The sequence below is a fragment of the Hyperolius riggenbachi genome, chromosome 2 (assembly GCF_040937935.1).
Source record: "Hyperolius riggenbachi isolate aHypRig1 chromosome 2, aHypRig1.pri, whole genome shotgun sequence".
NCBI lineage: Eukaryota > Metazoa > Chordata > Amphibia > Anura > Hyperoliidae > Hyperolius > Hyperolius riggenbachi.
In genome coordinates this window covers 101,252,352-101,266,333 of record NC_090647.1, presented here as the reverse complement: position 1 = coordinate 101,266,333, position 13,982 = coordinate 101,252,352, and the positions used below count along the sequence as shown (strand labels likewise).

General features: G+C 45.9%; 1 protein-coding gene across 1 annotated transcript in view; it reads right to left on the bottom strand.

Moving 5' to 3' along the window:
- DHRS12 (dehydrogenase/reductase 12) overlaps positions 1–13,982 on the bottom strand; it is a 45,685-nt gene that overhangs the window by 19,360 nt on the left and 12,343 nt on the right. Inside the window, exons 2-5 of the mRNA XM_068267126.1 lie at positions 12,335–12,468; positions 11,507–11,589; positions 5,943–6,035; positions 3,610–3,691 (exon numbers count right to left, since the gene is read on the bottom strand). Of these exons, the coding sequence (XP_068123227.1) occupies positions 3,610–3,691; positions 5,943–6,035; positions 11,507–11,589; positions 12,335–12,468 (392 nt within the window). The remainder of the gene's footprint in view (positions 1–3,609; positions 3,692–5,942; positions 6,036–11,506; positions 11,590–12,334; positions 12,469–13,982) is intronic.

The window sequence follows — 13,982 nt, the reverse complement described above, 5'->3', positions numbered from 1 at the left end:
TTTTATCTGTAAGGGAGCTGCACCTGCCGCCATGTACCCAAATGGGTACATGAATGTACCCATATGGGTACAAGAAAATTTAAAAAGGTAGATTTTAACTTTTAAATGCAATATAACAGGAAAATCTTCTTTAGGATTATTTATACAATTGTTTATCTAATCAGTTTATATTTACTTCATGTACTTTAATACTTCTAATGCTAATCCTCTGAAAAAATAAACACAGGTAGAAGATCCCATCTGCCCCACCCATAAATCCCCTTCATTGTATAGTCTTTCACATCCCTTAAAAAGTGTACCCAAGGTGAACCTTGGGTTAAGAAGCTTACTTACCAAGGTAGAGGGAAGCCTCTGGATCCTGTAGAGCAGGCCTAGGCAAACTTTGCGCGGCCTGGGCTGCATTATGCAGATCGCGGGCTGCATTCCTAACATGCCTGGCCTCCTCCTCTCTCCTTCACCCTCCCTGGCTGGCAGCCAGCATGCAATACGCTGGTGAGTCATGTAGTTTGCCCAGCTTTGCTGTAGAGGCTTCCCACGCCATGCTCTGGACCTCCATCGAGTGTGGACTCCCTGAAGATTATAGAATATGCGCGGCAATACTTGTGCAGCCATACTGCGCCTGCACTGTAAGCTGATACGCTTGTGCAAGGGTGGCTCCGTGTTACTGTGCAGGTGTGGCCATGCTCAGGCATGAAGAGAAGGATAGCCTGGATCTTCCTGAGGGCCCAGGCCAGCAGCAGTAAGGCTGCTTTCACAGTGGGACGTTACAGGTGCACGTTAGTGCAGCCTGTAACGCTCCCCCAACGCACAGCAATGTAACACAAGTGGGCGGTTCACACTGCCCACGTTGCATTACATGTAACGCTGCACGTTGTAGTGAAAATGCAGCATGCTGTGCGTTCTACGTTAGACTGTTTGCACATGCTCAGTGGGGGGCGGAGAGGAGGCGGGGAGATGCCGCTACAGTAGCCGCGCACATGACTACTTAATATGCACTGCACTGGCGGCCGCTGATTGGCCAGTGGGACCACGTGATGGGGAGTGTCTCGCTCCGCATCACGTGGTCCCGCCGGCCAATCAGCGCCACTCTGGGAGACCATATGCGGATAGAGCCGCCCAACGCGGCTCAATCCAACGTCCTCTCCCGCACCACCATGCGTTGCGTTAGGGGCACGTTATGCGACCATAACGTCCCCTAAAACGCAACGTCTTGGTGTGTAAGTAGCCTAACAGCGAGGATGACACGGTAATCCTCTACAGTATCTCGAGGCTTCCCTCCTCTTCGGTAAGTATTTGGTTTTTAACCCGCACTTCAGCTCAGGTCCTCTTTAAAAACTTCATATTTCATATCCATAATCAACAGCTCCAGTTTATTGAAACTCTGTTTATTCAGTACATCGTATGACTCAAAATGAAGGAACCTCTCCAGATCCTCATGGACCTCCGATATCTGCAGCCTCAGAACAACAAGGTCCTGCTCTTAAAAAGAATCCTCCAGCAAGCTAACCATTATCAGATTTCAGTATGAGCAAGTCAGACCAATTAGGAGAAAAAAAAAAGGATCTGAAATAACCAATTTACCACACAGTTAAAACAGCACAATCTGTCTCTTACTGGCTTGATTTGTATCACATTCATGTAATTAATTCACGGACAGAACAACAAGGCTCCAGAGAAGCGGCTTGTATTGTGGAATAACATTGCCCATCAGACTGTATGGGGCCTGGCCTGCTGCCAGCAGTGCAGACTCAGACCACAGCACTTCAATAATGGGCATATTCTGCCACCACCTCCTGCAGCGGGAACAAGAGACTTCTCACTCTGCCTTGCAAAGTACTCTGCATTGTACTCAAGACCAAATTCTAAAGCTGTCCATAAAAGCCACTATCTGTTCAACTAACTGACACTTTCATGAAACTGGTCTATGAAGAATCTCAATTCTTCAGGTCACGATATGCGAAAAGGCAAATAAGGCAGCTTCAATCAAAAAATACGACATTGTGTAACTATCTTCTAAAGGAAAAAGAAAAAAGCAGGAATTGGTTAGAGACAGCCAATGTACGTCAATGCTCATGCATTTTGAAAGACCATCATGACTGATTTGCTTAACGACCCCAGTGTGTATAGGCCTATTAATGATCTTTCTGCTAAAGTCTATGGAACATCCCTCTTCATACTTCTTCGTTTAACGATCCTGACGTTGGCAATCTACTTGTGGTCTATTGCTGTGGTCAACATCCCATCGCTAAAGATCTTTAGTATAAACCTCATGGAAACTTTTTTCTCTGACAGTTTCCAGCGATTCCGTCTCTGATTTCCTGAGATCATATCCCGCTTTAGCACATGATCATAACTGGCAAATCAGAGACTTCCATATCTATCAATCACATGCTTCATAAGTTCTAGACATGACCATCACTAGCTCTTTGCTACTAGAGACTTGTGACTGTCCATCACATATGTTGTGTTCTTTGACTCATTCTTGTCTGCTCCTCTTAAATGCATTTATGTGAGAAGTTTGCAAGGTGGCCTATACAATCATTTCCAGGTTAAAACATTCAATTTTGTATCCCTTTGTTTTTAATTTTTTGCCTGTTAGGTTTTTCTTTTTAGTCTTATTTTGGGGCTCTGTCCTGGTGCATTGCCTCATTTGCCTTTTCTATCAATTAATTCTAGGACAGAGTATGCCCATTATTCCTGTTGAGTAGGTGATTATTTTATCTGCACTACATGTACATGCCGTGTAATACTGACTGAATGCTACACAGATTATTCAAATTGATGGGAACTGAATCCTGTGAGTGTGAGTCCTTATTCTAATTATCAATGGGGAACATCAGACTTGGAGAAGGACTTTGGTATAGCGATTGATAAGTACCGTAAGCAGCATACAGTATACAATTATTCATGGTCACACAAGTGGGTGTGTAGTCTCCCTAAAAAATGGGGCAACTGAAGCAGAGGGATATGGGGGCTGCCATATTTATTTCCTTTTAAGAAATAACAGTTGCTTGGCTGCCTTGCTGATCCCCTGCCTCTAATACTTTTAGCCATAGCCCCTGAACAAGCATGCAGTAGATCAGGCATTTTTTGACATAGTCAGATATGACAAGATTAGCTGCATGCTGGTTTCTGGTGGTGTTCAGACACTACTGCAGCCAGCAGTAGTGTCTGAACACAGATCAGCAGGGCTGCCAGGAAACTGGTTTTATTTAAAAGTAAATAAACATGGCAGCCTCCATATTCTTCTCACTTCAGTTGTCCTTTAACCCACTGATGAACCGGTCAGCATTTAGGGATGAGAAGGTGTTTTCCTCTGCAATGCCCTCTGCTGGGCAATTTTGTGAGGATCATAAGCATTTCACATACAACAGTGATGGCTAACCTCGGCACTCCAGCCGTGACAAAACTTCAAATCCCATCATGCCTCTGCCTCCCCGACTTATGCTTAGAGCTGTCAGAGTATTGCAATGCCTCATGGGACTTGTAGTTCCACCACAGCTGGAGTGCCAAGGTTAGCCATCACTGACATACAATGATTCTGCCTACATAATGCAACCTATGGACAATGTGTGGGAATAAGATTCTACTAAAAACTGTGCCATTTACCGAGGACATTTGTTGCAAAGTTCTTTTCTATGCCATCTTCTGTTAATTCCCGTTTATTCACCATACACCCCGCATTGTTTATCTGGGGAGAGAGAGAGAGAATAAAACAGCAAACATTTATACAGAGAGCCATTCAAACAAAAAGCTCTAAAAATCTGACAGACAGCCTATCAACTGTCCATGCTATACAAAGTGTGGGTTCGCGATCTCACTGAAGTACAAGGGAGGTCTCAAGTCATGAGGGTGGGGCAATGGCTACACTGAGTGGGTGAGAGACCTCACTGACATACAGGTAAGTTCTCAGTCATGTGGGCAGAACAATGGCTACACTGAGTGGGTGAGAGATCTCACTGACATACAGGTAAGCTCTCAGTCATGTGGGCAGAACAATGGCTACACAGAGTGGGTGGGGGTCCTCACTGACGTACATGCGAGGGCTCAGTTATATGGGCAGAGCAATGGCTACACAGACTCAGATACAATCCAAATTTCCCACCTAACTTTAAATGAACCTTTAGTCGACATGACAGGTCACTACAGTGGGGTTTCCACAGAGATAAGCCACTTGCAGAAAGACCTATTACAGCTCTCTGTGGTCTATTTTGTGCGAAAATGAATATAGAAGAGTATAGCTTCATAGGCTGCAACCTTACCCTTAGTAGACAGATTTTTCAAAGCCAGTGAAAGACAAATTGGAGCAAATATCAAGATCACAGATTGAGCAACAGGTCCATTTTTATTCTTGTTTTGTTTTAGTTTTGATTACTTTTCCTTGTACCAGGTCTGATAAATGTATCAAATTGTGAATATTCTAAGAAAGCTTCATTTTAATCTAAGCTCTTTATGTCCACACCATTAACATTGTTCATACACCAACCAAACAAGCCTTCCCAAGTAGCCCAGATATCCTAAAGCCTGGCGTACACTCATCTCACGTGTTCCTAAAGCTGAGCTCAGCCAGGTCTCCTCTTGCTTCTATTGGTCAATGGGGCATCCGTCATAATTAACAGTGACTGAGGATTGGTGGGTTGAAGGCCTGAACTCCCAGCTGAGATTTGCACCTCAAATTCTCGATCTCCTGAAGTATGTGGCAACACCATTGGCCACCTGCTTATCACTCTTACCAACTGTTTAGGTAGTATCATGACAAGTGAACTCAAAAGTAGAAACTAAGTAGAATAATTGTTAAATGTTGCCAAAAGATGTAATACTGGGGCTGACATACCATTTGCACTTCAGACTGTCAGGATAATAACCAGATATCTGAAACTGCTACACAGAGGATACAAAGAATAATTTGCCAGTTGGTGGTGACCTGGACTAGTTTGCTACATTGTAAAACTGTAATAGTGGCGATCTCACAGAGTGTGAGTGCTTCTGCACATAGATTAGCCTCTTTTCCACATGTGTTGCTCTCATACACCGGCCAGGTGCTTGCTAGCGCTCCACGCTCCAAGTTTAAAATAACTTTTCAGCACTCTGCAATTTAAAAAAAGGTCTGTCAAATTTACCTTGAGTATTTTCTTGTTTGCTGATGGCTTAAAGGGCATTTTATAGATAAAGGTGTGACAATATCCACTAGGAGAAAACGTGAATTGAAGAAGGGTCCCTGTATCTAAAGCAGGGGTCTCAAACTCGCGGCCCATTTGCGGCCCTCGGTGCAATATTTTGTGGCCCTCGCCGGCAAAAGCTTCCTTATAGTTCGCTTCAGTGCTCCCAAGTAATCCGCCGCATCCCCGCCGCTAAACAAGGGCTGTAGAGCCCCCAAATCGCCCGGGGGGCAATGCGCCGGCATTTCCTGGAAGGGGCAGAGCTTTCAGCTTCAGCTCTGCCCCTCCTGACGTCAATCGCCGCACAGATCGCCGCCTCTCCCCGCCCCTCTCTGTGAAGGAAGAGTGAGAGGGGCGGGCAGAGGCGGCGATGCACCGCGAATGTGAAATTCCTTATGCGGCCCAGCCTCATCCTGACTTTGCCTCTTGCGGCCCCCAGGTAAATTGAGCTTGAGACCCCTGATCTAAAGTCTATGTAAATCTCTATATTGTAGAAAAAGTAACATGGTGGGGGGGGGGGGATTGTCACTGGAGGGTGTGCAGGAAATGTGTCAACGGCCCCAAAGAATATATAAACATAGGTCACCAAAAGCCATACATGTCTAAGATCAGGTTGGGGTTGGCAGAGACTTAATGTAATATCCAGATAGCTATAATATGCCTATATACTTGGCCAGAAATGTGAAAGCACATTATAATATTTTTGTAGGTCATGTCAGTTAGGAAAACCATCATGCCTTGTTATTAACCATAGCTCAAGAGACTATTAAGATCATGACTCACCAGCACATTCAGCCTGTTCTCAGCCTTGAATTTTTCAGCAAAAGCCCAGATTTCCTTCGGACTGGACATGTCCAGCAGGTGCACCAGCACATTCTGAAAAGCAAAAGTCACAGGCAAGTGAGGTCTGAAAGGAGAGGTGTGCAGCCTGCGCTGTAATACTGAATGGCACACACTGCTGCAGGGGAGATATGTGCAGCCTGCACTGTAATACTGGATCACACACACTGCTGCAGGGGAGAGGTGTGCAGCCTGCACGGTAACCCTGAATGGCACACACTGCTGCGGGGGGAGATGTGTGCAGCCTGTACTGTAACACTGGATGGCACACACTGCTGCGGGGGGAGATGTGTGCATCCCGCACTGTAACCCTGAATGGCACACACTGATGCGGGGGGAGATGTGTGCATCCCACACTGTAACCCTGAATGGCACACACTGCTGCGGGGGGAGATGTGTGCAGCCTGTGCTGTAACACTGGATGGCACACACTGCTGCAGGCTAGAGGTGTGCAGCCTGCACTGTAACACTGGATAGCACACACTGCTGCAGGGGAGAGGTGTGCAGCCTGCACTGTAACACTGGATAGCACACACTGCTGCAGGGGAGAGGTGTGCAGCCTGTGCAGTAACACTGGAAGGCAAACACTGCTGCAGGGGAGAGGTGTGCAGCCTGTACTGTAATACTGGATGGCACACACTGCTGCAGGGGAGAGGTGTGCAGCTTGCACTGTAATACTGGATAGCACACACTGCAGCAGGGGAGATGTGTGCAGCCTGTGCTGTAACACTGGATGGCGCACATACTGCTGCGGGGGGAGATGTGTGCATCCCGCACTGTAACCCTGAATGGCACACACTGCTGTTAGGGAGATGTGTGCAGCCTGCGCTGTAACCCTGAATGGCACACACTGCTGTAGGGGAGAGGTGTGCAGCTTGCACTGTAATACTGGATGGCACACACTTCTGCAGGGGAGATGTGTGCAGCCTGCACTGAAACCCTGGATGGCACACACTGCTGTAGGGGAAATGTGTGCAGCCTGCACTGTAACCCTGGATGGCACACACTGCTGCAGGGGAGAGGTGTGCAGCCTGCGCTGTAACACTGGATGACACACACTGCTGTAGGGGAGAGGTGTGCAGCTTCCACTGTAACACTGGATAGCACACACTGCTGCATGGGAAAGCTGGCAGAACTGCCACTTATTCTATAATTGCACTCCTATGAGATCTACAAAATTAGAATATGCCGATGTCTTGTTTCTTCTACAAGACGACTCTGTGAAGTACAGAAAATACAATTATAGTAGGTCACCTGAAATTAAAGTTTGTTATTGTTTCAGGTGAGAGTTTAAGATTCTTAATCAAAATGCCATGATTAATCTAGCATGTCTACATGGCTTAAAGAGACTCCGTAACAAAAATTGCATCCTGTTTTTTATCATCCTACAAGTTCCAAAAGCTATTCTAATGTGTTCTGGCTTACTGCAGCACTTTCTGCTATCACAGTCTCTGTAATAAATCAATGTATCTTTCCCCTGTCAGACTTGTCGGCCTGTGTCTGGAAGGCTGCAAAGTTCTTCAGTGTTGTGGTTCTGCTATGAACTCCCCCTTCCAGGCCCCTCTATGCACACTGCCTGTGTATTATTTAGATTAGGGCAGCTTCTCTCTTCTCTCTTATCTTTTACAAGCTGGATAAATCGTCCTGAGCTGGCTGGGCTTTCACATACTGAGGAATTACATACAGGCAGAGCTGTCTGCACTCTGCAGGAAGAAACAGTGGAAGATAGCTGCAGGGGGAAAGAAACACACAATGATCTCTTGAGATTCAAAAGGAATGCTGTATACAGCCTGCTTGTGTATGGATGTATTTTCTATGTGTGGACATACTGTACATCAACCTACTTCGGTGGCCATTTTGTTTGTTTATAAACAAACTTTTTAAAACTGTTTTTAACCACTTTTAATGCGGCGGGGAGAGGCGAAATTGTGACAGAGGGTAATAGGAGATGTCCCCTAACACACTGGTATGTTTACTTTTGTGCGATTTTAACAATACAGTTTCTCTTTAAAGTGAAGCAGAGATGATTCACTAGCGCCAATTTATACTTACCTGAGGCTTCCAGCCCCATACGTACTGCGGCCTCCATCGCAGTCCTCGGCCCCTCTGTTATGCCACTATGACTCCCATCAAGCCCAGGCAGTCGCAGCATTCTGCGCATGCACGGCTCGGCCAAAAGAGCAAGCGTCCCTTGGAGCGTTCTGTGCAATAGTACTGCACAGGTGCAGAATGCTCCAAGGGACGGGAGAGCGGCAGGGGGCGCGCATTCGCAGAAGACCTCGACTAGTGGCGACTGACCGGATTACCGGGAGTCATAGCGCCAAAATGGAGGGGCTGAAGGGGACAGCTAAGTGCTTATGGGGCTGGAGGAAGCCCCCGGTAAGTATAAATTAGCAATTGTGGACCATCTCTGGTACACTTTAAAAGGAAATCTGTAGTGAAAAAAGTGCCCACTTAGGGCCCGTTTCCACTAGTGCGGTTTCCGCACAGAATCCACAGTTTCCCCGCAGGCAAATAGCGCAGGGAAACTCTGCCATAAGAAAAAAATGATGCCGCCGGCTAAATCACTTGCGCTAGCGATTCAGCCGACATTACCACAGTTTCCGTGCGGGAGGCTGCAAGTCCCAAAGCCGTGCATGGCCTGGCTGATGGGATTAGTCTGCGTGCCCGCAGACCAGGAAGTGATGCCGCACGTCTCGAAGCCGCTCGCGGCACAAGTGGAAACGGGCCCTTAGGGTACTTGCCAAGGTAGAGAGAAGCCTCTGGATAATCCACCCGCTCCTCCTCGCCATTCCTGCGCTGGGTCCAGCCGCAAACCATCAACAAACCCTTGTCGATGGCTTGCGCATGCGCAGTAACATGGACCCGATCGGGCTTGGCTTTTTCCATCAAATCCTGAGCAGGTCCATGCTACTGTGCAGGTGCAGTGCGGCTGGGTCCCAGCGCTGCAACAGCCTGATGGAGGAGGACGTGGGAAGCCTCGATGATCCAGAGACTCCCCTCTCTCAAGGTAAGGATCCGAGTAAGTGACAGGTTAGCTTTAAGAAACAATGTTACAAAATGAAATAGACAAGAGGATTAAGGGCTGGTGCACACCGAGCGGCTTTTTGGGCGTTTTCAGATCCGCTTGCGGCTGCGGATCTGCTTGGTCAATGTATCTCAATGGGGTGGTGCACACCAGAGCGGCAGGCGTTTTGCAGAAACGCATACTCCCGGGGTGAGGCATTTTTTGGATTTCGGATGCGTTTCTGCCTCAATGTTAAGTATAGGAAAAACGCAAACCGCTCTGAAAAACGGCACTTCAGAGCGGTTTTGCAGGCGTTTTTGTTACAGAAGCTGTTCAGTAACAGCTTTACTGTAACAATATATGAAATCTACTATACTGAAAACCGCAGCAGCAATCCGCAAAACGCTAGCAAAACGCCTCATAAAAATAAAAAAAAGCGTTTAAAAATCTGCTAGCATTTTGCGGATCTGCTAGCGGGTTTTGGTGTGCACCAGCCCTTAATAAGAGGATTAAGGGCTGGTGCACACCAGAGCGGTTCTGGAGCGTTTTTTAAATTGCTTGCAGGGGGAAAACCGCTTGGCTAATGAAAGTGAATGGGCTGGTGCACACCAGAGCGGCTCGTTTTTTTCCACAAACGCAAACTCGGGGGCTGCAGGATTTTTTGGACTTCTGAGGAGTTTCTGCATCAATGTTAAGTATAGGAAAAATGCAAAACGGTCTGAAAAACGCTATATCAGAGCGGTTTTCCAGGCGTTTTTGTTCCAGAAGCTGTTCAGTAACAGCTTTAGGCCTCTTTCACACCAAGACGCTGCGTTGCGCTCCCCGTAACGTAGGGGACGTTAAGGTCGCATAACGTGCCCAATGCAACGCATGGTGGTGTTGAAGTTGGACGTCAGATTGAGCCGCGTTATGAGGCTCTTAGTGCTATCCTGGGAAGTTCGGATCTTTTCAATGATTCGGATGATTCGAATCGGATCATTGAAAAGATCCGGATCTTTGAATCATTTTACTAGGGAAGCAGGGGTGCAGCAGAGTGAGAGGTGCAGGAGAATGAGGGCACATTGAGGGTGCTAATGGGGAAGGGAGAGATGCAGCAGTAAGATTGTGCTTGTGCACAGAAGCTGCAGTTCCTGTTTCTTCCAGACATCCACTGTGAACCGAATCCTTCATTGTGATGATCCGGATGATTCGACTCACAAAAAAGATCAAAAGATCCCGAATTGTTCATGATCTGGACAACACTACAGTGCAGTGAATATTGATTAGCCATGTGGCTAGGAACAATAGCGGACTCTCCCCTTACTGAGCATGTGCAAACAGTCTAACGCAGCTAAAAACGCCTATAACGCACAGCATGCTGCACTTTCTTTGAACGTCCAGCATTACACTGTAACGCAAGGTGGGCACTGTGAACAGCCCATTGATTTTTCATTACTGTGAGTTGGGCTGAGTTACAGGCTGCTCTAACGTGAGCCTGTAACGTCCCACTGTGAAAGCAGCCTTACTGTAACAATATTTTAATCTGCTACACAAAAACGCTCTAAAAAACGCTAGGCATGTTTAGAAAACTTTTCTAAACATACCTAGAATCGCTCTGAAATCTGCTTCAAAAACCTCTAGCGTTTTGCGGATCTGCTAGAGGTTTTTGGTGTGCACTGGGCCTAACAGTTCAGAGACATCTAAAACACTGCACTGCATGCTGACCTCCTTCTAGAGAAGGCTGGATGTCTGCCTAGAACACAGATCATCTCGCTCAATACACTTTAAATCACTCACCTGAAAGAAGTGTACAGATACAGAATCCAATGTTAGCAGACCAGAAAGCATTAGTCATGTGATCAGCATTACAGCATTCACCAGCGCTCAGTAATGGCAGCTGGGCTTTAAAGGGAACCAGAGATGAAAACAAACAATTGTATTTATTCTCCTATTACAAAAAAAGTCAAGACTGTATTTTGTTGTCTCTGCTCAGTGGTAGTCTATTAAGTGTCTCTAAATGAAAATACATGAAATATTGACCTTTTTATATCTCCCCTGCTCTCAGAAGTTGTTTTTTGACAGGAAAACTTTGATGGCTGTAATTTGCTCATCAGTGATGTTTACTATATTCCCGACAAGACAGATGCTGCCATGTCCATGCCTCCATGGCTAAAAATTAACTCTTTTGGGCAGCAAAATAAAACAAGTAAAACAGCCTGGTTATTAACATGTTTTGCAGTGTACATACACATTTATCTCATCATGTCACCTTGGGTACACTTTAAGCTTAAAGTATATAAGAATAATTGTAATCAAACAAAAAAACAACTTCAGTCACAAAAATGTCCTACACAAGAAATGATAGTTGCTACATTACAGAGGCCTATTGATAAAGCTATAAGCCCAGTTCAAATCTAGCCAGGACACTTTCTGCATGACATTTGTGTGTTCACCCCGTATCTGGTTTCAAAATCACCAAAAGCCCCTCCCATACAGGTTTCCTGTAATCCGGGATCCTCACCTCATTCCCACTGCTTGTCGTTATCTCCTTCTTTGCTTCTTCAGCTCTGTCCTTATTTCTGCACACAAGATGGATAGTACCACCTGGAAGTATGCAAAAAAATAAAAATAAAAAAGCATTACTAACCACTGAGCTTAGACCCGGTTCACAGCGTTTTTTTTGCAGATCGGAACCGGAACATACACTGTACGAACGGAAGTGTAAGGATCCAACCTATGGATCCATTCACATGCATCCGTTGGTACGGATACGTTCCGGACCCCGGATCTAAAAATTGTTGCAGGCCCTAATTTTCCAGACCGTTCTGCCCAGTGAAACGGATCCAGACAAAAAATGCTGCAGCATTGGGGCAATGGAAAATGGAACGTTTCTTCACACTGGTGAAGAAACAGACCATTCCACGAGGGATGGGGCATGCGAACCTGAGCAAGGGGAGGGTAAAATACATATCTAATGCTCTGTAGCTGCCGGCGAAAACGCATAAAAACGCACCGGAATTTCCGTTCAAACACGTGATTTCCATACCCTGTAGTGTGCAGAAACTGACAAGACTGCTGTTTATATATTTTCTGCTCAGTTCAGAATAGAGATTCTGCACACAGTGTGAACAGGCCCACTGAAATACATTGCTATGCGAATCTGTATGCAGAAAATGCACAAGAACTTCCATGTAGTGGAAACGGCCCTAATGGTGGGGGTGGGAGCACAGAGTAGGGGGCACAGGCAAGCGAGGGAGAAATCCACTATGCATCAGATGAATAACTATAACAAGTGTGGTCCTTTGTTGGTGTTAGAGGCTAAACTCGAACTTACAGCCCATAACCTTACCCTTCTTGGCTATTGCTATAGCAGCTGCTTTTCCTATCCCACTATTTGCTCCGGTGATCATATAGGATTTGCCTGTAACATCAACCTGTAGATCTTCTGCCACAAAGTGCTTGGCTGCAGACTCGTATCCTCCCCTGGAAAACACAATGAGAACATCACAGCCTTGCAGAATAAATACAAAAGTCAAACAATTTAGGACAGAACAGGCCAGGAACCTACTAGCAGTACCTTACTAAGCCATTTCCAAAGGTGGCCATACACTTGATAGATTTCTGATCTATCTGATGTGTTTAGGAACATTTTTTACTAGGAACAGATTTTCAATAGATTTCAGTTTGACGATTCAAAATCTATTGAAAATCGATCTGATAGCATTTTTTTGCCATCAGATTTCCATTAGGGCCAATGCAAAATGATAAGCAATCTCAACAGATCGAGCTAGATTTTCATCCTGCCAGATCGATTGAAATCGATCGAAATCGGCCGCAAATCGATCTATTGGTCAATCGATTTAAAACCGGCTAAAAATCAGCTGAGTGTATGGGCCCCTTAAAGAGACACTGAAGCGGAAAAAAAAATATGATTGGTTGTGTACTATGAATAATTACTAGAAGATTAGCAGCAAAGAAAATATTCTCATTTTTATTTTCAGGTATATAGTGTTTTTTCTAACATTGCATCATTCTCTAATATGTGCACATTACACAACACTCAGCATTCAAAATGATTCTTTCAGAGCAGTCTGTCAACTAATGACCTCTCCTCTGCCAGAGGAAAAGTAAATAGTCCAATAACAGTTGAGATAATAAAAGTCAGATAACAGCCTTCTCTAGGACTAACTTAGTCGGAGAGCTTAATGGCTTGTTTGCATAGAGATAACAACTGGAGTTTCTCAACTCTTCCTGTACTGGAAACAATTAGACTGATGTATCTGATCTTAATGTTTTATTTCTTAGCTGTACTACACATACAAATTATAATATCATATTTTTTTTTTCGCTTCAGTGTCTCTTTAAGCACTTGTGATTTGAAAAGCTCTTGCTAATGCAATGGTATGGGTGTGACCCTACTTGAGGGATGTGATGTTTTTAAAAAAAAAATCCCCCATACCATTGCAAGAGCTTTTCAAATCACAGGTGCTTTAAAGTACTCCTGACCTGGTTTTTAGATAAAATGTTTTTAACCAGTTTGCATTCCATGGTTTTTACCCCCTTAAAGGGAAGGTTCAGGGTGAGGGAAAAATAAAAATCCACTTACCTGGGGCTTCCTCCAGCCCGTGGCAGGCAGGATGTGCCCTCGGCGCCGCTCCGCAGGCTCCTAGTGGTCTCCGGTGGCCGACCCGACCTGGCCAGGCCGGCGGCCATGTCGGGCTTCTTCTGCGTTTCATGCGGGCGCGATGACGTCATCGGACGTCCTCCGGGCTGTACTGCGCAGGCTCAGTAATTCTGAGCCTGCGCAGTACAGCCCGGAGGACGTCCGATGACGTCATCGCGCCCGCGTGAAACGCAGATTGGAGCGCAGAAGAAGCCCGACCTGGCCAGGTCGGGTCGGCCACCGGGAGCCTGCGGAGCGGCGCCGAGGGTACATCCTGCCTGCCACGGGCTGGAGGAAGCCCCAGGTAAGTGGATTTTAATTTTTTTTCCCTCAC